A 27,853-nucleotide genomic window follows, 5' to 3' on the forward strand; every position below is an offset into this window, starting at 1 on the left:
TTCAAGCAGAGATGTCTGCAGGCACGGCCCGGATCCACAGGCCCGCCGTCTCCTCCCTCCCAGGCTGCAGGCACCTCTGAGTCCTGAGCAAGGAGAGCAGCCCTGCAGTGCCACCACCAGGACGCCCGAGGAACTGCTCCGGGCCTGCACCCCAGGAAGGGCCCCAAAGCAGGGGGATTCCTGAACTTCTGGCAGAGAAAAAAACAGGCGCAAATCTGTGAGGGCCTCAGAGACCAGTGACCCTCCAGTCGGGGCACTTGACCGAAAGGGTAAAGCCAAGAACATGGTCTTCATTCCAGCTTTGTTTACAATCTGTATCTGTAAGGTCCCCTGCAGGCTCCAGCACAGCATCTCCAGGTGTGAAAAAGGAACATCAACCCCGCGGAGGATGCTGCAGGGAACTGGGCACAGGGACAGGATTCCGCCAATGCAGAGCATTAGGCAAAAGATGTCAGACCGCCAGATCCATTTCTGGTTACCAGAGTTTAGAAAGCTTCCACACACAAATGTCTAGACAAAGGGTAGGAAACGGATTAAAACATGTAGAATGCAAAGCAGAACTATTTCCCAAATCAAATCTTGAGGCGTGAAAAATGGGGTATTTCTCTTAGGTTGCCAAAAAATCCATTTTATATTGTCTGCTACAATAACACGTGCTTGAAAAGTTAGGATTAAAAAAAAAACAAACACCTTTTGCTTAGGGATGATCCTTCAAACAATTTGTCTATATTTTGACTGACTAAAAAAGGGGGTATCAAGAAAATTCCAACATAAATTCCACAAAGATAATGAGTAAGGAAAAAAGCAAATATCCCAATTGAGAAACAGGCTAATATTACATAAGAAACGTAACTGTATAAACATAATTTTTATAAGAAATAAAAGTGGTAAGTATAAAAAATGAAAAATCTCAGTAATTAGAGAAATTCAAAACAAAATAACATTTCCCTATCAAGGAGGCATTAAAACAAAGAAAATCAATAACATTAAAGTTGAGTCACTGGAAGGAAGATAAATTTGTATACCTTCTGGAGGGCAATTTGGCAATATTTACATAAATCCTTAAAAACCGACAGGATTTTTTGACAAATAATACAACTTATGGGAATTTATCTTATAGAAATAATTATAGCAGGAAGGAGCTGGCTGCAAGCATCATCTGTAAAAGGAAATTTGTAAAGAATCTGATGTCTACCACGAGGATTTATTAAATAAAACAGCTGTGTCTACTCAGCAGACAACTATGCAGCCATTACAGTGTGTCTAGTATCTGTATGTCCCCAAGATGTTATTGAAATATTACACAGGAAAAAAAGCTGGGTAACTAAAACAAACAAAAAAATGCACTTATGATCCAATTTGGCAACTCTATATACATTTATTTAAATACTCATCTACATATACATATGCAAAGGGACAGAAACAAGGCCCTCCCAGATGACGGCGGCTGTCTGTGCAGCTGAGACTGGGGGTATTTTTAAATTTTTTCCCTTTTATTTTCTGAGGTTGCTACAATGAAACATATTGCTTAGGCAATACAAAAAAAACAAGAGTATTTCTTAATATTAAATTAAATTTAAAAAAGGAGGAAAATAAAATTCCAAAATAAACTCCCGAAAGTGGAAGCAGGAAGGAAGAGCCCCAGGCCCAGCACCTTCCCGCCCAGCGGCCACCCGCACAGCAGGGGCCGACACCCCCAGCCGACACCAAGTCTCCACGTCCTGACTTGCCCAGCTCCATCGGAAGATGCGCTCCGAGGGAGGGCAGAAGAGCGGTGTTTCAGAAAACGTCCCATGTTTCTTGAAGAATGTAAAAGGCAAAGATATTTAAATTGGGCTTCATGACACACCCATGTACCTGAAGTGAAAAAAACAAGTTCTACGTAGCTCCTAGTGGGGAGATGGGACCCCAAACCACTGGACCGAGACAAGAACCACATCTGGAATGGCCACAAGGGAGATCTGGCAAATTTTATTGAATTCAAGATCTATTTTCAGGATTCTATTGCAATACTTACTGCATAAAAGAGTGTTAAGAAATAGTGTGAAAAAATAACTGTAAAACGCAATACATATTACATTATATTATATAAACTCCAAAGGATTTTCCACGTGTTTCAATGCCACGAATTCAAGCATGTGAAGTCCTGCCTCCTCCAGCTCTCTTGGACCTGGGGCCGTGGCATGTGCACGTCCGTGCACAGCTTAGACGGTGTATCTTCTCTCTCCCTCGTGCTTTGCCTTGTGGTACTTCACGTAATCACTATGCAGCTCCTTAAAGACGTCTCGGACCCCCGGCTGCAGCGAGGCCCGCAGGAACTGGATGTCGGGCTCAATGCACAGGTCCAGGATGAGGTAGATGCCCTCCTGCAGGAGGCCTTTCACCGCCGGATACAAGGTGACCTGGGAGAGGAGGACACACTCACTTCTCTGTGAGCACAAACAGGCAGGTGCCAGGCCCTTGAGGCTCTGGCAAGGGAGCCCAGCTTCTGCCAGCGACCTGAGAAAAGACGTTCCTTTGAAAATGCCACTTTGCTTGTAAGTGAAACAACTGACTACTCATAAACTTCTAATTTATATTTGGGGGAAACAGAGGCCAACTCAAGGAAACAAAGACCTGAGATGGAGTAAAACATCACGAAATCACAAGGGTAGCTTTGCTATTCAGTGAATGATGCCTCCGCACTTACCAGAGGCATTTAAAAACTTGAATCTTAGATTTAAAAAATCTTACGGTAGGACTTCCCCGGTAGCACAACGGTTTAGAACCCGCCTGTCAATGCAGGGGACACAAGTTCAAGCCCTGGTCCAGGAAGATCCCACATGCTGCGGAGCAACTAAGCCCGTGCGCCACAACTACTGAGCCTGTGCTCTAGAGCCCACGAGCCACAGCTACTGAGCCCACGTGCCACAACTACTGAGCCCACATGCCACAACGACTGAAGCCCACATGCCTAGAGCCTGTACTCCATAACAAGAGAAGCCACCACAATGAGAAGCCCACACACCGCAACGAAGAGTAGCCCCCGCTCACCTCAACTAGAGAAAGCCCCTGTGCAGCAACAAAGACCCTACACAGCCTAAATAAATAAATAAATAAATTTATGGGAAAAGAAAAAATCTTATGGTAAGAGCCACCTGAACACTGTGTCATATTCTTCCTCGTGGCCAATCACGTTGGAAGCTCTACTAACTATGGGATGAGGGCGGCAACGTTGCCACCTCCCCCCAGAGCAGGGCAGGTAGGCAGTGGCTCTGACGCTCTCCAACCGGATCCCTGATAGATCCCGTCACGTGGCTCAGTGTCAGACGTGACTTATAATTACCACTTCATAGATATTTTTACTTCTTCCAACAATAACACAATGGGCCCTAAATCCCTAACTGCCCCAGAATGGTTTAATCGGTCCCTGTGTCCAAAGACGCAAGCCTTCCTAAAAATCTGGGTTAACCAAAATCTGGGCCACAGCAGGAGGAGTGGCAGCCCAGCTCTGGCGTGGCTACATCGGCTACTGGCACCAACTTTGCAGGTCAGAGATTCAGGCTGGTATGTGCACACAGAGGCCAGGACAGCAGGGACTACTCACCCTGCCAGAGCCGCCCAGGCTTCAGCCGGACCTGGGCAGGGCAGAGTCTGCCCACTGCGGCAGCTGTGGCCAGAAAGCAGCAGCAGGGTTCCGGCTGACAGGCCTGGCATGTGGCCAGTTCTTCCTTAGTGTCCTGATGACCTAGGAGTTCATGCCTCTCTGCAGACATGCAGCTTCCAGAGAGGACACATTTTATTAACTAGGAGAAGTATGATTCACCAAGGCAACCTCCAGGAGACAGAGTCCTAAAGAGGAGATCTGTTTCTGCCCCTAAGACGATGCTGCTGTTCACAGATATGGTTATTTTCACACAGTAGCTCAAAAAACATCTGACAGATGATCATGTTAATTAAATTTCACTGTTTTATAGATGATAAGAACATTCAAGGGCCACAGGAGGAATGGCTTGTCTGTGATTCCATACTAAGGTATTAGAGAGGGAAAGAAAAAATAAAACGGACGAACTGGAACCAGAAGTCCTTAACCTCACTAGCTGGGTGAGGGCTTGCGCATTCATTCACTGAATCACCACTCACTAAACAAATAATTCCGTTTCCAAAGGCAAAAAGAGGCGCAGTAATTTCCCCAGTGGCAGCACTGAGGTCTGAACTGGGCATCTGAGTCCAAATGTCACAGCCCTTTAGCTGGTGTGTCTCCTTATGAAGTACAGCCCGGAGCATGGGGAGGGGGGAATGGGACAGCAAGGCCGGTAGTAGCAGGACAACACAGCCCCTTTGCATCTTTACGTTAGACAGCTTATTTGGAAAACAGGGGGAAAAAGTCAATCTCTACAACGTTACGGTCACTGGCCAACGAATGGAAACATCTCTAAGTTAACCTAACAGGACCTTAGGCCAGGGGAATAGTGCAAACTATTTACTCTAAGCTATTTGATATAGAGGGACAGTTGTAAATCTGATCTACAGGTAAAAGAGAAGATAAAAGTGACCGTAACTTCCCCGACATGTCTCCAGGGTGACACATCTCTGCGTGGAAGGAACAAGGCCTGTAGGAGCAGCTGCCCCTCCTGCCCGAGGCCGTCTCACTGTCATCGGCCCCAACCACCGAAAGACCTTTACCTACGCCGCCCGCTGCTGAAAAACTTGCCATCCAGCCTGTAATTAAACTTCAACATGTCTTCCTGGTCTAGAAAGATTTATGGTTCTCTCAGTAGAAGCTTCTAATACATATGGAATACTTCCTTCATTCACGATTTTAAAAACAAGTAAGAGTTAAAACATAGACTGTCCTGCCAGTGGATTCTGGGACGCAACAGCCTCAGATAATTCCCAATGCCTTTGGCCTTCAAGATTAAAATTAAAAAATAAGAGATAAGCATAAATTAGACACGAATAATGAGGCTGGGAAACCAGAGACTTTTCATAAAGTAAATCTCAGAAGAATAATCAGTGACTTCAGGGTTCAAATCACAGCCTCCGCTCTTGGCCCTTGGGTAAGTGATATTGCCGTGTCTCATTTTGTTCTTCAGTGAAACAAAAAACCATGCCAGCTCCGACTTCCCTGGTGGCGCAGTGGTTAAGAATCCGCCTGCCAATGCAGGGGACATGGGTTTGAGCCCTGGTCTGGGACGATCCCACATGCCGCGGAGCAACTAAGCCCATGCGCCACAACTACTGAGCCTGTGTGCCACAACTACTGAAGCCCGTGTACCTAGAGACTGTGCTCCACAGCAAGAGAAGCCACCACAATGAGAAGCCCACGTACTGCAGCGAAGAGTAGCCCCCATTCACCACAACTCGAGAAAGCCTGTGCACAGCAACAAAGACCCAACCAGCCATAAATAAATAAAATAAATTTATTAAAAAAAGAAAATCATGCCAGCTCGTATTCCAGCAAAAGCTCACATATTAATGACCTGAGTGCTTGGGAAACAACAAGATTCTATAAAAATGTTAAATAATTGCAAGGAAACCAAACCCCAAGCCCACATCTCATTCAAACGACGACCTGCAGGGGCCCTTGTATGGGGCCCCAGTTCCTACACACCCCGCCCCCCGACCCGGCCAACCGTCCGCCCACGTGACGGCCATCTCCACTGGCTGAGGGATTGGGGCCGGGGCTGTGGAAACAACCTGAAGCGGGGTCAGGACGGAAGCTGAGGCCACACCAGGCCTTCTAAGGAAGCCATTCAGACGACCCTCCCTTGAGAAACGCCAACACCTCTAATGGAACACATTTAACCAGTGGCTCGCCACCATTCTTACGAGATTTACAAAGGGGGGTATTCTACTGAGAGCAAGATAATCGATGTAACTGTGTATCTATACCTGCACAAGGAGGCAGATAATACACCTGGACACACTACTTTAAGAGTGTGACGTTCCATTTAAACAAGTAAGACACGAAGTCTTGTAACGAACTTACTACACAGGTCACGCGGGGTCTTGTGGAACTGTGAAAATAGCACACTGACACTCCAGAGTGAGATCACTGTTGAAGAATGAATGAATTATCCAGAATACTAATATTAATACTAATACTAATACTAATCTGGTCCCAGATTAATTGGGACCAGAGCGTTTAATCCAGTTGAACAAGTCTACCGGGATCTCCCCCAGGCCATCTGCCTGAGCGTTGGAGAGCGGCCCCGTGAGCCCCTGCTGCTGAGGGACCCCAGGATCCCTCTTTCTGCCTCCTGCTCTTGGACCGGGGTAACATTTCACCTCCCTCATGACCCCAGAGACTGAGCAAAACAGGCCCAGGGTTTGTGCCAGAGCAAGGAGAGACCTACCGGTGGCTGAGAGCCCCCGCGACCCGGGCACCGCCAGCGCCCTGTGTCTTCGTGCAGCCCGCACGGGGACCCTGCAGGGGCTGCAGCACACGCGGGACAGCCGCCACCGCACAGGACCGCCAGGCCCCACGGGTCGCTGGCCGCACAGCTGGGGACCCTGCAACCGAGGACTGTGGGCTTACCTTCTGCGCCTCCATCACATACTGGGCCACCATAAAGGGGGAAAACACCCTGAACTCCTCGGCCCGCAGTGCCATGTGGCTGTACATCCTTTCCACGAGGCGGGCGCACTCCAGCACCACTGGCAGGTCCTCTGCGCTTCCTACAGAAGTAAAGAGTTTCCAAACCGATTAGCTCAAAAGCCGTGCGTTTTAACTCTTCCAATTTTACACTTTCAACATAGCCCCAATTATTCAAACCTTCCTTTTTTTTTTTTTCCCCAGACTCTTTCGTTGGCTCAATTTGAAGACAGAATTAGGGAGACAGGATGTGTCCAAATATTGATCTATATTACAAAAGGAAAGGCACTTACAATCCTCAACAGTCCATGGGATTTTTAAGGATCGGACTAGAATAACCAAGATTTTAGGGTGAAATCTAGGATTGCTATTGTATTTAGAAAGGAAAATATGATTCTAAAGATAAGATGGCCTGATTATGTCTTTGCCTCGTTAAGTTTCAGAAATCATCTAGGATTTCCCCTTTATAGACAGGTATGAGATTCAACTACCATTACTAGACCTCTTGCTGGCTTCCCAGGTTTACTTCTGACTCCTAGTTCCTCCTACCCGGAAGTGCCAGGATCACCCAGGCCTTTACACACTCCTCTCCCAGGGATTCTAACAGCCTGAAGTGTCCCCGCGACCCAGGTTACATGCGCCCTGGCCCCCTCCAGCCAGGCTGTCACAGCAGTTGGGGAGGGACCCCAACTCAGCAGAGCAACCTCCCCGGTTTTCACTCAGCATAGTAATACACCGTTTTTATAAAATTCTAGAAAATGCAAACAAGCCTACAGCGACAAAAAACACATCAGTGGCTCCCTGGGGCTGGGGCTGGACCCCAAGAGGGCTCTTTCGGGGATGATGCAAATGCTCTGTGTTTTGACTGTTGGTGGTGCTTCCCCGCACGAATTTACCCATCAAAACTCATTAAAGGGGCTTCCCTGGTGGCGCAGTGGTTGAGAGTCCGCCTGCCGATGCAGGGGATGCGGGTTCGTGCCCCGGTCCGGGAAGATCCCACATGCCGCGGAGCGGCTGGGCCCGTGAGCCATGGCCGCTGAGCCTGCGCGTCCGGAGCCTGTGCTCCGCAACGGGAGAGGCCACAGCAGTGAGAAGCCCGTGTACCACACACACACACAAAAAAACTCATTAAAGTATATACTGTAAACAGATGCAGTTTGTTACACGTAAGTTAGGCGTCAATGAACTTGACTTTTGGAATGCACAGTATAATATGCAAATTTCTAAATAATGAGACTCTCCCCCGAATTAGAAATTTAGCAAGAATCAACAAACCTCCAGGCTGGAAAACAAGCTGTACACATAATTCATGCGATTGTCATATGGCAGCTTGCTTCATTGGTAAACAAAACAACCTTGCTGAGACGCAGCAGGAACAGTGAGCTGCAGGAACTCTGCCCCCGTGTAAGATGAGCAATAAGGTGGCTCCACCACTGCCCGTTCCTCCTTCATCTCCCCGTTAAACTATGAGCTCCGTAGATGCTTTTATAACCCCAGTAAATGAGTAAATATTTCCTGAATCTAGATACTTTTTTTCTCCAGAAAAGAACTATTTCAATTAGGGGATGTTAAATGCATTCACTGCTGTGGATACAGTTAAAAAATGTCACAGTCTGAAATTTTTTAAATTGTTTACGTGTTCATTTGATGATCTGAATATTTCTCTTACGTAAACTCAACTGTGTGGTTTTATCTTCCGTAACGTGTGGCCAGAGACACCTGTAAAATAAACACATTTGAAACCGGTATCTGATACTGTTACTCCGAATTACCTTTGTCTTTCTGCCGCCCTTCGCGTATAACTGAACACACCAGTCTATGAAAACAGTTCAAGAAAGAAGGGATGGCTTTCTGCATTACCTGCAATGATAGACAAAAGACTATGAAAATATGTAGGCAACTGTTTACTTCAAGATCTACTTTAGAGGAGTTCATATTTATCTCCTTCTTAACCTTACCTATCAGGACACTCAAAACAGTGTGGCAACTCCTTTTTGCCAGGATTTTCTAGGGAAATGCTCACCCTACTTACTTAACTCTTTTACATCTGTTTTCATGGTTCGGGGTGGGGCTTCCATGCTGCATAACTTTAGGAATCTAATGCAGCAATCCTAGTTTCGACTTTGCTGAATCTGTCTTCTACTCTGTTAGTGGTGCCTTCTGGAAATGGGTAGAAATAAATAACAAAACGTACAGTAGCCAGTGTATTCAAGTATAATTGCCACTTGAGAAAAAGATTACATAAAGCAAATCCATTTAAAATGAGAAACAAAACTTCTCATTTTTTAGCAATGAAAAGGTCTGGCTGGGACTTTATCTTGAAAAATGATATGAAAGTTATAAAACAGGCTTCTTCTTCTTTTTTTTTTTTTTTTTGCGGTACGCGGGCCTCTCACTGTTGTGGCCTCTCCCGTTGTGCAGCACAGGCTCCGGACGCGCAGGCTCAGCAGCCATGGCTCACGGGCCCAGCCGCTCCGCGGCATGTGGGATCCTCCCGGACCGGGGCACAAACCCACGTCCCCTGCATCGGCAGGCGGACTCTCAACCACTGCGCCACCAGGGAAGCCCAAACAGGCTTCTTTTACACTCAACCGTCCTGAGATCATGATCAAAGCAATGCACTGTCCAATAAGGCAGCCATGAGCCACATGTGGCCACTGAAATGTTAATTAATTAATGTTAAAATTCAGTTCCTAGTCATACAATTACACATTTTACGTAGTCAAGACACGTGTGGCCAACGGTTCCTGTGCTGGGTGGTGCAGATACGGAACACGCCCGGCCCAGGAGAAGTTCTACTGGGCGGCACTGCTCTAAGGCTCAGGGTGAACGAGGAGTGAATCAAGTGTCGGGACTCTTTTCTTTGGTACAGTTTATCCAAGCAAAGTCTGGAGAGCATAACAACACATTCTTTATGTCAAGTTATCAGCTTCAGCAACATGTTCAGAAAGAGGTCATTTCTGCCAAAGAATTGCAGGGCGTCATCACATTTCCAGAGGCCCCGTCTTCCTCCTCTGCTATCACAGGGATTAAATGCACACAAATCCAGGGCCAGCCCATCTGAGTTCACACCCTGGCTTAATACGCAATCCCGGACAGAACACTGAACCTTTTCTGTGCCTGTTTCCTCATTTGCAAAGTGAGGATAATAACAGGCTGTCGTGAGGGTTAAATAAGTTAAAACACGTCAAGAGCTCAGAATGGCACCAGCTGCGGATCGCCCTGCTGGGGACCCTGGCTGGGCTCACTCTGTGCTGCTCCCTGCACATTTACCCAAGCCGATTCCAGCCGGACCCCTATCAACCCCCATCCACCGCCCACACGGCCCAACGCGTGGGCCCCGCTCCCCTGAGTCTGCCCCGCGGGCAGTGAGTGTGAGCTGCCGTCGTAAGTCACATCTTTCTTTACTGCAATACCGTGTCATTATCCTTGTCAATTCTCTCCTTTCATTGAATGGTCTAATTCTGCTCAATGGTCATTCCTCACTGGTTTTGCAGGAGATGCACACAGTTTTCCAACGTCACTTTCCTCAACTGCATGAAATCCTGAATCTTTTGCAAGATCTGCGGTGTCGGTTTGTAATTGATTGGTGTTGCATTTACATTCTACGGTCACACAAAAATCTAAGAATCAGCAGAGATCTAACAACAAAGAGCCTCCCAAGATAGGCAGGGCCCAAGGCGATTCTTAAGTGGGGAGGACACTGGATGGAATGCTTAGTTCACCAGAGAATAAATTTTTTAAAAACTGCACTGCTGGCAGGTCTCCAACCTTAGAACATCAAAACACTTAAAAAATATTTGAACGTGACTACGTATATGTGTATCTGTCCTATTTATAAGTTCCCACGCTTCCCACGTAGAGCAGAGGCACAAATGAACACCAGCCAAGGAAATCCAGTCTTGTAGCTAAAATTCAGACTCAGCTGGGTGACACTGGCCAAATCATTCAGCAGCTCTGAGCGTCGGTTTCTCTACCAATGAAATGGGATTGCCACCGACTACACAGACTTGCTGTAGGGGTGAAAGGAGACACACAGCAAACGTTCAATAAATGGTGGCTAAACTGGAATCTCTTCTACGGGGCGTTTGCTCCTAGTCTCATTTTATTTAAAAAGCAGCACACTGTAAAACCGGAACTCAGGATGGCTCACTCCCTACATGCAACTGAATTATAAACCCGAGAGATCTACGCCAGTGAGTGACATTTAAATATATGATCTGCAAAAACAGAATAATTTCTAATGGGCTTCCAGAAACACCCAGGACACAGGTATGTTCGAAGTGTCAGGTCCAACACAGCCTGACGTGAAGGTCACACACTTCTCTGCTTGAGAAGCCACCTGGGCCCTAGAAATTACTCGAAGCCAGAAGTTTGTTCCGCAAACCACTGTTCTTCCCACGCCGCCGCTCTTCTCAAGGATGCGTTTCCCTGCCCAGCGGGCGCCCTGTCCTCCTCACCTTCGGGTGACACTGCAGGATTGAGAAGAGCACGTTGTGGACCCGCGGGAAGATGCGCCCATACTCGGGGGGCCTCAGGGCGTCCAAGGGCACGGCCAGCAGGACGCCGAAGGCCAGGCCAACGTGGTGCGGGTTGCCGATGGCCCCCTCCCCCTGCCTCAGCAGCGCAGCCAGGACGTCCAAGACAGGCCCGACCAGTGCCGGCGCCACGGGCTGTTCCCGACAAGCCTCTCGGGTCTGCAGCTACAGGGCGAGGAACGAGGGACAGAAGATGAAGGCGATTCTCCGGAGAAACAGCCCCAAACCCAAAATGACCGAGGGAAGGACGTCCAGACCCCAAAGTGACCCGAGTGGTCACTGGGCAGTTCAGAGAGACAAGGAGACCAGCGTTCAACCCCCTGGGCGGCACCTACGAGGGACGTGGCCGTCTCGGTCCACACCCTCTGACGGATGCACCTACCACGAAGAGAAGTAATTTCTCATAGAAGAGTTGATTCATCTACTTTCTCAGAATAAAAAAACTTCACATCACACACATAACAATATTCTCCCAAAAAGATCCTTGTTCTAAAATGTCTATAATTCAACTCCATCTGTTACATTTCATAAAGGACAGCTCTAGTTCAAGACAGTCAATTATTGTTCTAAAGAATACAGAGCAGAGACTGAAGTTGAGGGGTGGCCCGAAGTCTTACCTGGGTACCCTGCGCGAGCCCACCTGTGACAGCCCTCCTCACACGGCCAGCTGTAAACAGCACCCCAGCTGAGGCCGTCTGGGGCCTCTCACAGTGATCATCTTTCCTGGGTGCCCTGGCTGTGCTGACGCTGTGCTATCCCCTTTAGAGTGACCTAAACGCCTAGCCTGGTGTTTATATCCACGTGGCCCTACTATGCGCTCGGCCAACACTGACCAGGCACTGCCCTGGGCCCTGTTCCCCCCTCCCCCCCTTCTTCCTGATGTTCCCCCTACATACACCTAAGTACAAATGGGCTTCGTCCACTAATGCAGATTCCCAGGGAAACAACAAAGCAACAAAACAAAAGATCAGAGAAGAAAGCAATGTCTATTCTCTAGACCCTTTTGCCCTGAGAATATGCTAACCCAAGGCAATGCTCTCACGTAGCACAAGCTATAATCAGGGTTGATAATGATGGTCAAATAGGCACTGCTCTTCCGAACCCAAGTCTGGGAATACTGACACCAGACATTTTTTTTTTTTTTTTCTTTGCGGTACGTGGGCCTCTCACTGTTGTGGCCTCTCCCGTTGCGGAGCACAGGCTCCAGACGCGCAGGCTCAGCGGCCACGGCTCACGGGCCCAGCTGCTCCGCGGCACGTGGGATCTTCCCAGACCGGGGCACGAACCTGTGTCCCCTGCATTGGCAGGTGGACCCTCAACCACTGTGCCACCAGGGAAGCCCCCCCTCCACTTTCTTTTTTTTTTGACACCAGACTCTTTTGAGAGCAGGAACACAGACAGCGCCCGCCGGAACCAGGCTTTTGTTCTAATGAAACAAAAAGTCATGTGACTACTGTGTATGTTCACATGTACCAAAATTTAACGTCTGCATGGGATTAACAATCGTCTATCTGCAACATTACTATCCTAGTCTAGACCCATTTTTTTCCTCACTGAATCGTCACTTAAACACACATATTCCTACACGCGAATGAATGCACTAAACTGCCCACAGAATGTCGTGTGGACACAGAGGCCCGGGACTCCTTCTCCTGTCACCTAATTTAAATGGAAGCCTCCTGTGGGCACCATGTTCCTTCCATTACGGACCACGATGCTTTCTGACGCCCAAGGGCCTTCACATCACATCTACTGATGACACTACGTGTGCAACCAGACAGAGGTGCTGCCTGGACACCCAGACAGAAAAGCAATGTGGTTACAGCCGTCTTCAGGACATGGCCCCGGAAACACACTCTGCATAATAAAACCAGAACGTGACAGAAGCAGAAGCGCCGCCCCGTCTGCACGTGAAAGGCAGGGGCAGGGGGACGCACAACCCAGAGGTACTCACCATTAGAGCCATGACCATCTGTGGGCACGCACGCCAGAACAAACTGGCCTTCTCACCACCAAATGGGCAGTTCAAGAGCAACTTGACCAACGTCACAGCCGACAAAACAGCCTAGGGGACAAGGGAAAACACTCAGCAGTAGGAGGAACCAGCTCTCTCGGGAAGCCCAGCTCGGGAAGCAGGCTGGTCACTGGTGCTGTGACAAAGCAGAGCCCGTTAGAGCCCTGTGCTGGGGCAGGGACGAGACCCAGCTTGGGTCAAGTGCTGAGCATGGTGCCCTTCACGTCACCTGCGGGAAGAAATGAACAAGGTGAGCAGACTGCGGCAAAGGAAGGGCCTTCTCTGTAGCATCTCACTAAACCGAACACGTAAACGTGCCAGGACAGTGAAACACAGGAGGCCACGGCGATCTTATCAGAGGCCCGTCTCGTCAAGGTGGCGTCAGAAGAGGAGGCCGCTGTAACTCACCCGCGAGAACCGCACGTGCCTAGGGGTGAAAGGAAACACGGACAACATGCGACAAGTAGACCAGGTGCCGGGATGACAGGTGACGGTTTCCGACCATGGGAAGGGAGGGGAAGGGACTCAGTGACCCGTGCTGGGCATCTCTCAGCATCCGCTTCATCCATCGGCCCCTTCCTCCTGCCCCTAATGCTGCAGAGCCCACACCACGAAATCCTGGCTTCTGCCCTTTGCTCCCTCTGACCACAACCCACCCCCACCCGGCCCGAGCTCCGTGTGTCTCCCCACTGAGGGTCTGCTGGCTGGCGCCCCCATCCCCCCATCTCCTGGCACTCACCTGCGCTCACTGCGCTGTGCACGTACTATCCCCTCCCTGTCTCCATAGCAACGCCCCCCAGCCCCACCCAAAGCCTCTCCACCTCTGACCTCAGCTCAGCCTCACCTCCTCCACGACTCTCCTCTGACCATCTGACGGGCTGACGTAGAAGTTTATGGTTTGTCTCCCCTGGCTTGCTGAAGGGAAGCCCAGAGGCCTTCTCAAAGCTGAGCCCATCGTGCTGCACACGCACGGTGAAAACTTCCAGAGGGAGGAGGGTGGCAGCAGAGATGGGCCTCGTGTTCACACAGAGGAGATGTAAGTCCTCCCTGCTGCCCCCAATCTGCTCTCTCCAGCTCTCCTCCCACCCAAAGCAAAACCCAGCTCCTGGGTGCCAAGTATTACCAGCAGTCAAGAAGCCACTCATACGGCAGAGAAAGCTCAGAACCAAAAGGCCTGGGCCGCCACCCTGGGCCGACAGTGAGCTCCCAGCCTTCCTCTGCCTGTGCGAGCAGGGACAGCTTCTGGCCGGTCCGGCACTCAGGGCCGTTCAGGGGACCAAACTCGAGCATATCAGCTCCGCGCAGAGCCTCCCAGACACACAGGCCTAGTGGGAGTGAGGGGCTTCGTTAGCAACTACCAGACAGACTAGGGGGCTAAGGACCAAAGGGCAGCTCGTCACCCTGAAAGAGCCTCAAATGGGACCCAGGCTATGTGACCAAACCAAGTAAAAGCAGAAGTACGATGTGAGAGGTCTCACACAATGGATGTGAATGGAACTTTATGGGTCAGTATACAAGTACGGATTGACTTTGCACGTTTGTTTAGTTTCAGCACTGACACCGTATTGCAAGTAACTTTTCCCGTTGAAGCCCATATCACTTACGCGCTGCCGCGCAAGAGAGATAGGAGCAACCCACCTGCAGATCTGCTCTCCACGTGTTACTGACGTCCAGTCCCTGGAGGATACTCTGCAGGGCCATCCGGAAGTCCTCTGTCGTCCCAACCTCTAACATTTGGGTGAACAAGGCTCCCAAATGAGGCTCTATCTCCTCAACTACCTGAACTGGAATTGCAGGATCTGCGAGGAAAACAAAACTGCTGTGATAGACCAGGGGCAGGTGAAATGGTGCATAGCTGCTAAAGGTCAGCATCTCAGGGACGCAGGAACGGTCACGGTGCAGGTCAACACTGCAGGGCACATGCACAGCATGACACCACCCCCTCACACCCAGCACCTGTGCCCTGCCCATGGCACCTGTGCCCTGCATGCAGTACCTGTACCCTGCCTGCAGTACCTGTGCCCTGCCCGCAGTACCTGTACCCTGCCCGCAGCACCTGTACCCTGCCTGCAGCACCTCTACCCTGCCCATGGCACCTGCGCCCTGCACCCATCACCTGTGCCCTGCCCACGGCACCTGTGCCCTGCCCACGCACCTGTGCCCTGCACCCGGCACCTGTGCCCTGCACCCGGCACCTGTGCCCTGCCCATGGCACCTGTGCCCTGCCTGCAGTACCTATACCCTGCCTGCAGTACCTGTGCCCTGCCCGCAGTACCTGTACCCTGCCTGCAGCACCTGTGCCCTGCCTGCAGCACCTGTACCCTGCCCATGGCACCTGTGCACTGCACCTGGCACCTGTGCCCTGCCCGCAGTACCTGTACCCTGCCTGCAGTACCTGTGCCCTGCCTGCAGTACCTGTGCCCTGCCCGCAGTACCTGTACCCTGCCTGCAGCACCTGTGCCCTGCCTGCAGCACCTGTACCCTGCCCATGGCACCTGTGCCCTGCACCCGGCACCTGTGCCCTGCCCACGGCACCTGTGCACTGCACCCGGCACCTGTGCCCTGCCCGCGGTACTTGTGCCCTGCCCGCGGCACGTGTGCCCTGCCCGCGGCACCGGTGCCCTGCCCGCGGCACATGTGCCCTGCACCCGGCACCTGTGCCCTGCCCGTGGTACCCGTGCCCTGCCCGCGGCACGTGTGCCCTGCCCACAGCACCGGTGCCCTGCCCGCGGCACATGTGCCTTGCCCACAGTACCTGTGCCCTGCCCGCAGTACCTGTGCCACCTGTGCCCTGCCCACGGCACCTGTGCCCTGCCCACGGCACCTGTGCCCTGCCCACGCACCTGTGCCCTGCACCCGGCACCTGTGCCCTGCCCACAGTACCTGTGCCACCTGTGCCCTGCCCACGGCACCTGTGCCCTGCACCCGGCACCTGTGCCCTGCCCGCGGCACCTGTGCCCTGCCCACGCACCTGTGCCCTGCCCACGCACCTGTGCCCTGCACCCGGCACCTGTGCCCTGCCCACAGTACCTGTGCCACCTGTGCCCTGCCCACAGCACCTGTGCCCTGCACCCGGCACCTGTGCCCTGCCCGCGGCACCTGTGCCCTGCCCACACACCTGTGCCCTGCCCGCGGCACCTGTGCCCTGCACCCGGCACCTGTGCCCTGCCCATGGCACCTGTGCCCTGCACCCGGCACCTGTGCCCTGCCCACGGCACCTGTGCCCTGCACCCAGCCCGGAGAAAAGCCCGAGAGAATGAGGAGGAAGATGATGTTCAGCTGGGCTTGTCTCTGGACCATGAGAGACAGGTGACCGGCACTTTCTTTATACTTTTTCTACTTTGCTTATATTCTTTTATAAAATCAATAGGGGCACAGGGGTGGGGTGGTGCTTTAACACCGACGGGGATGTTGAAGAGATGGAAAGAACCCCAAGCTTGTGGGGACTGCCCGCTGCAGTCACCCAGTTGTTCCCACTTCATGCAGGACAGCCTTCTGAAGTAAACCCAGTGTCCCCAGGTTTCATCAGAGAGCCCACGGTTAGGGAGTTCAAGGCCCTTTACAATCTGACTCCAGAGTAACTTTCCAGCCCCGTTCCAGCCAGCAGACTATCCCACACTGCAGAAGACACTCCTACGCCCCAGTCTTTGCTTACGGGGGGCGGGCGGGACCAAGGCTTCGAGAGAGAACATCTAGGTCCAAGTGTTCCACAAACTCTAAGATCCTGGATGCAGGACCTCTCTGGGCCTCAATTTGCTCATCCGTGAAATGGGTAGAACAGCACCAACTCTTGCGGTTGGCAAATCAAAGAAAGGGCACCGCAGACTCCCATCCCTGGGAGGCTGAGTGTCAGCACTGCCACCTTCCCCGCCCTCCCGTCACCCACCTGCCATGGCGGAGGCCTCGCCTGCCTGCACAATCCACCGCTCTGGTAATTTCAGAGCCTTTCCTCACCCCGTGACTCAGGTAACTTGTGTGAACGCCTGTTTACTGAATTAGACAAGGCAAAATCAGCAGCTCATCCATCGCCAGAGGACACAGTTCCACATGTACATGAAGCGTTTTTAAAACGGATGGGTTCTTATAATCGAACTGAGGCAGCTGATTCTCCTGTCAGAGAGCATTTCTTAAAAATGCTCATTTTTCTGAGCTGAAACCTACCTGAACCACCCCCGAGGACCCAGGTGGTCACCTTAACCCTCCCTCTCCCAGCCCAAAGCCTTGGGCCACTCCCCCCTTGGCCTTTGCTCCAGACCTCCCACCACCCTGGTCCCTTCTCTAGGCCCAGTCTAGCAGCTCAGGTGCCTGAGGCCTGGGCCCTGGGGCAGTGCTCAGGCCTGCAATCTGGGGAAGCAGTGGGGTGGCTGGCCTCACTCCCGACCGCGGCTCTGCCCCCAAAGCCAAAGGTACCACCAGTCCAAGGACACACAGTTAGGACTTAGGGGCCACCTCCATTGCAGGGATAAAGGCGGACACTGCGTTCTGCAGGGGGTTGCAGGGATAAAGGGGAACACTGCATTCTGTCTAACGAAGGGGCAGGAGGGTCAGAGCTTCGGACCACCGGGGGCCATACCTTAGGACGTTCGTTTAGAATGCTCTAACCAGTGTTAACAGAGGACTGAATTTCAGCCCCCGTTACTAAGGTGACACCATTCCCTAAGACAGCAGCTGACAGGGTGAGACAGAACCCGTGAGACCGAAGCCTTTCAGTCAATCCACAACCAGGGCAGATCAGAAAGGGGGGCAGCAGAGTGTCCTTCAGGTTACAGCACCCCAGCCCTGGCCTTGGCCCAGGCGGCCTTGCTTCCTACAGGGCCCAGAGAACACCTGTGTGTGCTGTGATGGCTGGGCTAGGCTGGCAGACTCCCCAGCCCCACCTCAGAGGCCTACCCTAACTAGCCTCCACCTCAGTACCAACCAAATGAGAAGAAAATGGACCCACGCCCACTGGGAACAGTGCCACCTTGATGAGCTCAAGTTAGGGACGGACCCTAGCCTGCCAACCTCTGACCTCGGGGACAGCAGGTAGTGACTGTCCTGCTGGAGAGAATGAAGACACCGGCTGGGTTTTCAGTCCTGATTAGCTGGCCTGCGAGGGTGACATCCGACTACAACACTGTGATGACATCACAGGCTGAGCCTCTGTCCACTCAGCACCCACAGCCCCACGACGCCCGGCACCACTCTGAGACCTGCGGGACGATGTCCTGCCCTCAAGGAATTTTACGAGGTTCCCTATAAATTAAGTCACTTGGAGTTTTGAAAAGTTGGCAGATTTTATCTTTCTGAAGTCCACTGACGGCGCTGAAGATCTGATACTGAAAGGCCTATGAATAAAGATGAAACTATCTATGTTGACCTCTGCGGCCAGGACAGAAAAAGGCTAAAACAGAGAAGCGTGGTTCAAAACTATAACCTAGAACAATCTCCAAAGTAAGTGAAAAACTGAAGTGCAAAACAATATACCTAGAAGGCTGCTGTCTGTCTAAAAAGCAGGTAAAACACCTGTGAAGGTAACTGCTTACAGGTGCAGAGAAGGCAGACACCAGAAACGAACTCCAGGGAGGGAGAGTTTCTCCCAGGTCATCGTGTGGTACCTTCGGAAATGCAGACCTGCTCCAAAAAGGAGACGGGGAGCAACTCACCTGGCTGCCGCTTAGCGACCTCTCACCAAAAGCTCTACGGTACAGAACTAGCTCAAGAGAAAACGTCTCACCTGCAAGGACTTTTCTCACAGATTGAAACACAGAGGTAAACACAGACTCCTTCTGGGGGTGCAGTTCTGGGGCTGAAAAGAACAGAGTCAAAAACTGCACAGCTGCCTGGAGAGATGGGGTGTCTCCTGCTAGAGCCGGCAACTCCGACAGGATCTGAGAGTAGACAGCCTGGTAGAGGGCGGCATGGGGCAGCAGCACATGGTCCGTCCCGCCGTGCCCAGAGCACAGGGCCACATCGGCCTCCAAGAGCGAGGCGACCGACGAGAGGACGGGCGGTGGGAGGCGGCGGCCCCGGGCCCCGCGGGCGGCGCAGAGCTGGAGCACGGCCCCCGCCTGTACCACGGCCGCCTGCAACAGCTCACGCGGTGCTTCCAGGGCCTCGTGCTGCTCCTGCTCCTTGACCAAAGGCCCCAGCACCTGGCACAGCTTGGTTAAGGACACCAGAAGGAGCTGCTGGCCCAGAGGTGTCTGATCTTCCGACCGTGTGCCTGGAGCTGCTTCAGGGCGCAGCTGGGAACTCGAGAGGAACGCAAGGATTTTCCCCAAATTGAGCTCCGGGCTGAGCTTCCTCTGGAGGAGCACCTGCAGTGGCTGTTCTAAGAACGTCCCCACCACCTGGAGGAATTCCAGCCAAGAGGGGTCATCCATGTCCACAAGAAACCTCCTACTGGCTTTGAACAAGGAGGTCAGCGTGATCTCAAAGATATCGCTAACGTACATGACCCTGAGCACCGACTGGGCGCTCTTCCCTCTCTGCAGGTAACCGAGAAGCCGGTAGCACGTCATCAAGAACCTGAGGGTCAGCGAGGGGGAGCAAGAACTGCCCAGCACGGTGCCGGCCAGGGACAGCAGCAGGAGAACACAGTGCACGTGGCAGGGGGGCGGGAGGCTGTCCAGCTGCAGAGCAGAAAGAACCTCCAAAAGCCAAAGAATGCTCTCCAGCTGCTCTCCCTCCAGCTGGACGGGGGAGTCACCCCTGGCCAAGGAGAGTAAGTTTTGGGCGATTTCTCCCCTTGGCTCTACACCTTCCGATCCGACCTTTGGAAATCTGCTTTCCCCGCATAAAGCATAATCCCCTTCAAAAAGCCAGGGCAGCTGCTGGCGGAGAAGAGCAGGGCCCCCCTGGGCGCCAGCACACAGGATGCCAGCGCAGCTCGCAGTCACACGCAGTAAGAGCGCAGAGTGGAGGGACTGCATTTCGGGGAGGAGAGGGCTGTGAAGGACGGCCTTCGATATTTCTTCAAGTGTGATGTCTGGCTCCTCCTCCGCCGGGCCTTCCTGGGCTTTGCTCGTTGGCAAAGTTCTCAGCAGGATGTCAGCCAGGTACTGCAGGTCGTCTGGACAAAGATAGGATGCTAAGATCGTGAGATTGGACACGACCAAGTGCCAGTGGGCGACGGGGTAGGTGAGCGCACTCACTGTCCCCACCTGGCCGTCCCAGGAGGCCGTCGTCCCCCGGGTCAGGCTCGCTCTCCCGGAGCCCAGGATGTAGGCGGCATCGCGCCTCAGAGCAAGGAGGGCTTCTTCAGACTGGACGCTCACTTGCAGCAAGGTGTTTTTCATCCTCTGCAGGTGGAGCTGCTCCAAGCAGTACCTGCCGAGGGAGTCGGACTGAGCCGCAAACTCCTCTATCTCCTTCCACTGCCTGGCCTCCACGCCCGGGAGCAGCGGGGGGAGGCTCGAGGGCTCCGGGGCGGTGCCCGCGAGGGCCCCGGGCTCAGAGCGATACGGGTCGCAGCTCAAGCCCAGCACAGTGTCCACCTGGGCCCAGGTGTGGGCGAGCAGGAGTGCAGAGTCACCGACCCTCTGTCGCCAGGGCTCGGGCACCGAGGGCTGTGGCTTGCAGAGGAGGTCCAGCAGGGGCTTCACGAGGCCCCGCAGCGTCTCGTCCATGGTGCGCCGCGTGCGCCTGACCAGGGGCAGGGGCGAGTCGCCATCCAGGCTCCGCGCGTGGACCATGACGCAGTGCAGCAGCGAGCTCAGTGACAGCGACTTCAGGGCCATGTCCATGTCACCCTGCAAATCAGGCAGGACCAGAGACTGGAAGCTCTCCAGGATGAGGGCCCAGGCGTCCAGGACCTGGCTCGGGGGCAGATCCGGGAGGCACTCGCGGAGCACAGCAGCGGGGCCCGCAGACAGCACGGGCAGCCTGAGCGCTTCGGCCGCGGGGCGACAGATCACGCCCAGCACCTCCCCGAACAAGCGGGGCACCTGCCGGAGCTTGGCGAACGTCTGGAAGAGTGTACCGATCAGCGCCTCCTGGGCTTTCTGGGTCCGCGACTCTGCGACTTCTGCGTCGATCCAAGCTGAAGCCAACAGGTCGTCCAGGTCTGGCTCCAGAATCAAATGATTCAGAGACAGCAAAGCCTTGAGGCAGCGGAACCAGGCTGGCACGGGGGCCTGTGGGTGGTTTAGCAGCGTCTCGGCCAGACGGCGGTAGAAGCGGAACTGAGTCTCCCCGTGCCGAATCCGGTCAGTGGCAATGTTGTAGATAGTACTACTGGCCACCGAATTTAGCAGCTGTTCCAAGGCCAGGAGTTCCACGGTCCAGTCAGACGCACACAGGGCTTGCAGCTGCTCCTCCCGCAGGTGGGAAATCCTTAAGCAACCGAACAGCGGAGGGAGCACCTTGAAGCAGAGCAGCTGGTTCCCCTCCTTGAGGTAAGAATCTACAAAGAGCTTGTACAGCAGGGCCACGGAGTTGGCCACCACAGCAGCCTGAAGGGACGGTTCACAGTAGCCGGCATCCACCAGCCTGGCCGTCACGGTGCCCAGGGGCGCTAGGAGATTCTTCATGGCCCCCATCTTCGTGTCACCTTGCTGCTGGTCCAAGAGCTCCTCTTTGTAGGAAGGGAGCAGCTCAGCCTGAAAAGCTCCACCTCGAAGCACGGCCTCGATCTGACTCCTAATGTCCCGGCCTAGCGCCGGCCGCAGCAGGCCCTGGCCAGCCTGGGTCCACGTGCCTGCTAAGAGTAAGTGTCTCAGGACCAGGCAGGGCTGGAGCAAGTGTGTGGTCACCTCCCCAAAGGTGCGTCTCGGGTTGACCTGCTGCCGCTGAATCGAGAGGTAAAGGCCGAGGGTCAGGTGAAGAACCTCGAACAACTGGGGCATCACGGCTCCCGGCTGCCTACAGGCCAACCAGCACAGCTGGCTCAGCAGGTCGACCGTCAGCTCCTGCCTGGCCGTGTAGATGACAGCAAGGGCGGGTGTCGAGAGGATACCCTGGCAGCAGCTCAGCACAACACAGATGCTCCTCTGAGATCCCAAGAGAGCAAACTCGGCCATTCTCTCATTGATGATCTGACCATTAAGAAAGAGAAAACTCATCACTGACCCTAAACCCACACGTACACACAAAAAATACAACACAATCAGTGAACTCACTCCTTGCCCTCATCTGAATGAGAGAAATGCCCAGATTCGCACATCTAAATGAACTTGGCATTTCCTTAGCGCACCAAAGGAAGGCAGAGGACCTGTCTTAACTCCTACACACATCCATCTGCTACCAGTATAAACTTGGGAAGGGGCTCAGTGCCTTTGTAAATTTGCTGTCCCTTTTTAAAGAGCAGAGTTTTATAAGGCTTAAACTCCTAAGATTTCACTTTTTCTTAGATCCTAAACCTATAATTCAACTTAGATGCTACAGGTAGATGGACAGCGGCCTTGGGTTATGATCCTGTGGGCCAAAACACATTTTTATAATCAGTCATACTGTTTGTATTTAAAAAGCCAAAGCAAAAGGCATTCTTAAAAGAGGAAAGTAAACGCTGCCAGCTACTACTTAACATACAGCAAACCCACAGTCTATTGCTTCCAAAATTCTGAAATTCACAAGCACCAGAAATTATGAGGGCCAGACAGGTTCCAAAGTTCACTTATAGGCTAAGTGACTTGCTCCCAGCCTTACGGCATCTGAGAATCAAATTTATCCTAGGTGTTAAGTTAGCAGTAGCCCAAGGACACAGGTGTGTTTATCTCCATCCGAGTAACTGCTGGCTCTGGAAAAGCCGAAACAAAGATATCACATACTTAAATGCCAGCACACTTACTACAGTGATCTCCAAATTTTTCTGATTATACAACTTTTTCCACACTTATACCTGATAAGGTTATAAATTATACGTATGCACTATAGCACTAGTATCTTATATAATTATAAAGCATACATAGAAATTAAAGTGACTTTTTAAAAAACATATAGAGATGTAAGATTTTCTTCCCACACTCCCAAAGAACCATTCAGAATAACCCACTTTGGTGACCACTGGTCTATCATTTTAAAAAGTGACACAATTTAGAGCATAATTTCAAGAACCACTAAAGCCTACGAACCATCAGGCATCAACCATTTAATTCTTCTGTTCCCAGCCTCTACTGCTTTTCTCCTGCGCACACGCTCGTGTGGGTGAGGCTGCAGCGTAGAGCGCAGGCTTTGCCATCAGACAGATGGAGGTTCAAATCCCAGCTCTGCCACTTACTTTCTGTGTGACTTTCGGCAGGTTACCTGGCCAACGCTCAGTACTCCTTATTCGTGCTTTTTATTGTCACCGGCTATTCTCACAGTATTTCAAAATACTCAATACTGACAATGAAGTTTATAATCCCGACCTGAGACTTCAAAATCACGGAGCCAAAAACCTTTGAGGAAATTCTCATCCAGATTTTGGCCTTTGACCTCCCTCCAGTCCAGCAGAAAGGTGAAAAAAAGAGTCATAAAGTAGCATCATTTGCTGGCTACCTTTTCCAACTAAAAAGGTAATTAACCACTTTACGAAAAAGTTCTAAGCTTTTCATAATATAAAGTGCTTAGCACGGTGTAGAGCATACAATATGCATTCAATAAATATCAGTCGTTATTATAACTCTAAAAATATTATTTCTTTCTCCTCCCCTACTTTGATATTGTCTGTATCTTCATATCATTAACCGTAAGACAAATAAGCCTCCAGCATTAACAGGAAATCAATAGAGATACGTGCAACACTTATAGGATAACACAGGAAACTGTTAATTACCTTGAGGAGGGAAATCTGAAGGTTAATTGTCTTTCCATTCTTGAGGAGATTCTGCAATTTTCTGCTATGTAGAATGTTATCCATATAGATCCAAAGCCTTTCGACAATGTCTTCCTTCAGTTCAAGTTTTTTCTTATAAAACGCAACCAACGACTGTCGTGCCCAATCAAGTAATACCTGAATTTGGAATATACTTTAAAAATAAACGAATAACCAAATACAATTGCCTGGGGGGAAAAACTCTCCTTTAAAACTTATCTTTGGTAACATTATATTACATTTTGGTGTCTTAAAATATTTATTATTAAAGAATCAATCAAAAAAACTAAGTGTGTCTTCATCTGGGGCCAATAAAAAGTTTCAAGAGAAACCGGTTTCTTCTAACTAATTGCTTCCAAGTTTTACAAGTTAAAATCACAACAACAATTGCTCAGAATGTCCACAAAAGAAATGACACACAAAAGCAAAAATGCAGAGTCAGAAGACCAGGGTTTGTGTCCTGGCTTCCCGAGTTAACTGCAGCTTCATCCCGAAACCTATTTACCCTGTTCAGAAGACAGAGAGTCTTCCATGAAATGATTCAGAAGTGCTGTATTAAAAGGAGGGCTGGACATAAACAGTTTCCATTATTGTGACGTGTTTCCTTATTCATAAACACAAGGAAAAGTGGTGAGGCTTCAGCTCAGGACACCAGAACTGTCAATAACAACACGAATAGTGACAAACGCTAAAAGGAAAAAACTCTCTCTGGAGAAGGGTAGTGGAAACCTTGATGAAATTGCCTGCCACGGCTGCCAGGTCAAGCAGCCAAAATGATTCTCAGGTGCAGCCAGATTTAGAAACGACTAGCTCTGCTAGTGCTCTACATACTGGACCTCATCATTTCAATGGCTGTAATCCACCTGACACATTTTGTGCTGCTTAATACTAGCAAATGAGTATCTAACTGCATGAGCTCATCATCCCGGTGTCTCCACTGTATTAACTGCTTTTCTTAGTCAGATAAGCTTGAGAAATGTTAACAAAGAGCTATGTCTTTCTTGGTTCCTAATCTGTTTCTAATCTATCGGTTTCTAATCTATTTCCCCTCAGTTTACTACAAATGCTAAAGCTTCCCTACTTCCAGCCTTCGATTCATCAAGTTCCAAAGACGTTTAACAAAGCACCAACAAGAATTGCTTATGGAGCATCACTTAGGATTTACAAACAAATGAAGCTGCCAACAGACTCAGAACTTAACTTCTGTAACCTAAATCCTAATTTGCTCACTGATGCACATAGTTAATTCAGTATATAAGAGATGTTTCCAAACATAAACGAAATGCTGAGGTTTTGTAACAGAAAAACTTTGTTAATGTAATACCTAACTACTTACTTTATCTCACTGATAGGACTTTTAACTTTCTAACCATGTTTCCCTTCCCCAACCTTTAATCTTTTTAAATTTTAACTAAATGTCAATATGCAATTTACATAAGTGATCATTAGTTTAGGTTGTAGAAATGTAACTTTCACATTAAACTTACTTGTTCTTTATTTGGAAGAACACACTGATGGGAAATCCACGCAAAGTGCGCTAGTTTTAGTTTATCTTCCCAGGAAGTTGTCTTGCTTTTAAGTTTTAGAGAAATGCCAGAATAAACAGCGGCCATTGCTGTGCTTTACCTACAATTTAAAGCAATGGAAAAAATTTATATTTTTTTAATATAAAGGACCAGAATATTAAGGTCAAACTTAATAGGCAGCAGAAAATGAACACTATGTACCTTATTGTCTACATAACTTATACTCCTTTAAAAATATTTTTCTAATGAATTAAACACTGTTGGGCAGAAGTTTATACATAAGATGCTTGAGTCCATGAGTTTCTTGGAGGAAATTCAAACAGACAATGGATTACACACACACATACAAGTATTCCTGCTGTGATCAAACATCACATCCTCAGAGGTCAGTGCGCAGGAATTCAATGGAACAAAACCCAAAGTGTTCAAACTACTTGTGAAAAGATTCGTTCACACATGGTTTTAGACTGAAAGAGTTTTTTCTGCAAAAATATTCTAATACATACTATAGAGTATATACTAGGACCCACCCCACTGAACAGTTTAAAAAGATAAATAGGGCTTCCCTGGTGGCGCAGTCGTTGAGAATCTGCCAGCTAATGCAGGGGACACGGGTTCGAGCCCTGGTCTGGGAGGATCCCACATGCCGCGGAGCAACTAGGCCCGTGAGCCACAACTACTGAGCCTGCGCATCTAGAGCCTGTGCTCCGCAACAAAAGGGGCCGCGATAGTGAGAGGCCCGCGCACCGCGATGAAGAGTGGCCCCCGCTCGCCTCAACTAGAGAAAGCCCTCGCACAGAAACGAAGACCCAACACAGCAATAATTAATTAATTAATAAACTCCTACCCCCCAACATCATCTTTAAAAAAGAAAAGATAAATAAGCAGTATTTGGAAATAGTACAAGTACAAAAGAATATATAGTATATTCTTATACAAAAGAAATATATACAAAAGAAATATAGTATAAACCCAGTCCCAACAGATAGAATGTTTTTTCAGCTGCAACAGTAACTTCATAAACTTACCAACACACACTGCTTCTAAGACTCTACAGAATATAGTTACATGATTAACGCTGGAAGGATACAATTATGAATAAAGAAGGAACACAAACATACCAACCACCTATAATCCTATAAAACTGAGGTAAATGTAGCTTAGAGTTTCCTAAAAGCCAAAGTAAAAAGGGGAGAACATATCAGGTTAAGTCATTTTCATTACATAAAAGTAAACAAGTCAGTTCCTCAAGGGAGAAAGTTTTTCATGACACTTAATACTGAAATAAAATTATCGTAAATAACAAAATAGTGCCAATGAAATACCGAGAAAAGATCGCAGCCCCGTGATTCCAATTTAAATACTGTCAAACCAAAACAATTTGCTATTCTGAGAACTGGATCGCTGGATTTTTAAAATCTAAGGGGTCTGAAATCCTACAGACCTACCTTCAGAGCTAATTCTCAATAGGGATCTTTACAGGGAATGAGCGAACATCGGATGAAAGACAGGTTCAGCACGGTACCCTTCACTATTTCAGAGGCCAGAACAGTCAAATGCTGTCAGTCTTCCTCTTTGTCGAAACGTCCAATATCCATTCAACAGCTACTAATTTAACTTCTAAATTCAATGTTATACAGCCATGGCGACAGCTACAAAGTACTTTAAAAGTATCTGCAGAACTGGCTACAAAGACGCCCCATACACCCTCCCGGATCTGTCAACCTTGGGCCCTCGGTGCCCGCAGCGATCCCTGCGAGCGGGCGTGGGAAGCCCGGTGCGGACCGCAAAGCCCCGTCCGTCCTCGCGCGGCCACGCTAAACCCTGCGGAACAGAAGGAAGCGAGCAGCCAGGAGCGAGGCGAGCGGCCGCCGGAGGAGCAAGCCAGCGTGGGAGGGCCATGCCCAGGTAGGGAGCTCACCTGGAGGGACCTGGTCACCTGGGAAGGACCGCGGGCGGGGCGAAGGGTCGGCTGGGAGGGGGCTCACCTGCAGGCCGCCCCCAGGTGAGGAACTCACGCAGACCCCGCCGTGAGGGGCGGCGGGCGGGGCGGAGGGCAGTGACCGGGTGGGGAGCTCTCCCGGCGGCCAGCCCCGGATGGGGACCGCGCAGGGACGAACGGCCGCAGCACCGGCGGGACCGACTCCGGGGCCACCACGTGGGGGATCGCGCTCCTTCCTCCGGACTCCGGCTGCGCTGGGAGCTGCGGGGCGGTGCTGGACCGGGCGGAAGGAACGTGGGGCGGGACGGCTCGCACGCCAGGCATCGCCAGCCGAGCGCCGAGGCGCCGCGCCCATTGGCGGAGACGGTCGCGCGTCGAGGCCCGAGCGGCCCGGCCCAGCCCGCGGCGGCTCCGCGTCAATCAGTCATGGGGCTGCAGCCCAGAGCCGCCGCGGGGGCGGCGGGGCACTGGGCGCGGGGGCC

The 27,853-nt window shown here is 50.9% G+C and overlaps 1 protein-coding gene across 3 annotated transcripts; it reads right to left on the reverse strand.

Moving 5' to 3' along the window:
* Positions 1-1,235: 1,235 nt before the first annotated feature.
* On the reverse strand, positions 1,236-27,561 carry URB2 (URB2 ribosome biogenesis homolog). 3 transcript variants are annotated; one of them, XM_082854255.1, is made up of 10 exons: positions 27,418-27,561; positions 25,391-25,529; positions 23,865-24,041; positions 18,846-22,146; positions 14,768-14,928; positions 13,070-13,180; positions 11,038-11,280; positions 8,350-8,437; positions 6,521-6,660; positions 1,236-2,402 (listed from the first exon to the last, which is right to left on the reverse strand). In XM_082854255.1, exons 2-10 carry the CDS (start codon positions 25,514-25,516, stop codon positions 2,205-2,207), a joined length of 4,545 nt encoding a protein of 1,514 aa, XP_082710381.1. In that variant the 5' UTR covers positions 25,517-25,529; positions 27,418-27,561; the 3' UTR covers positions 1,236-2,204. The 3 variants fall into 3 exon arrangements, with proteins under 3 accessions (XP_082710381.1, XP_082710382.1, XP_082710383.1); XM_082854256.1 differs by lacking the exons at positions 23,865-24,041; positions 25,391-25,529; positions 27,418-27,561 and adding an exon at positions 22,688-22,774; XM_082854257.1 differs by lacking the exons at positions 8,350-8,437; positions 11,038-11,280 and having other exon boundaries at positions 2,334-2,402.
* Between the last annotated feature and the right edge of the window lie 292 nt (positions 27,562-27,853).

Source organism: Leucopleurus acutus (assembly GCF_964270905.1).
Source record: "Leucopleurus acutus genome assembly, chromosome: 14".
Taxonomy (NCBI): domain Eukaryota; kingdom Metazoa; phylum Chordata; class Mammalia; order Artiodactyla; family Delphinidae; genus Leucopleurus; species Leucopleurus acutus.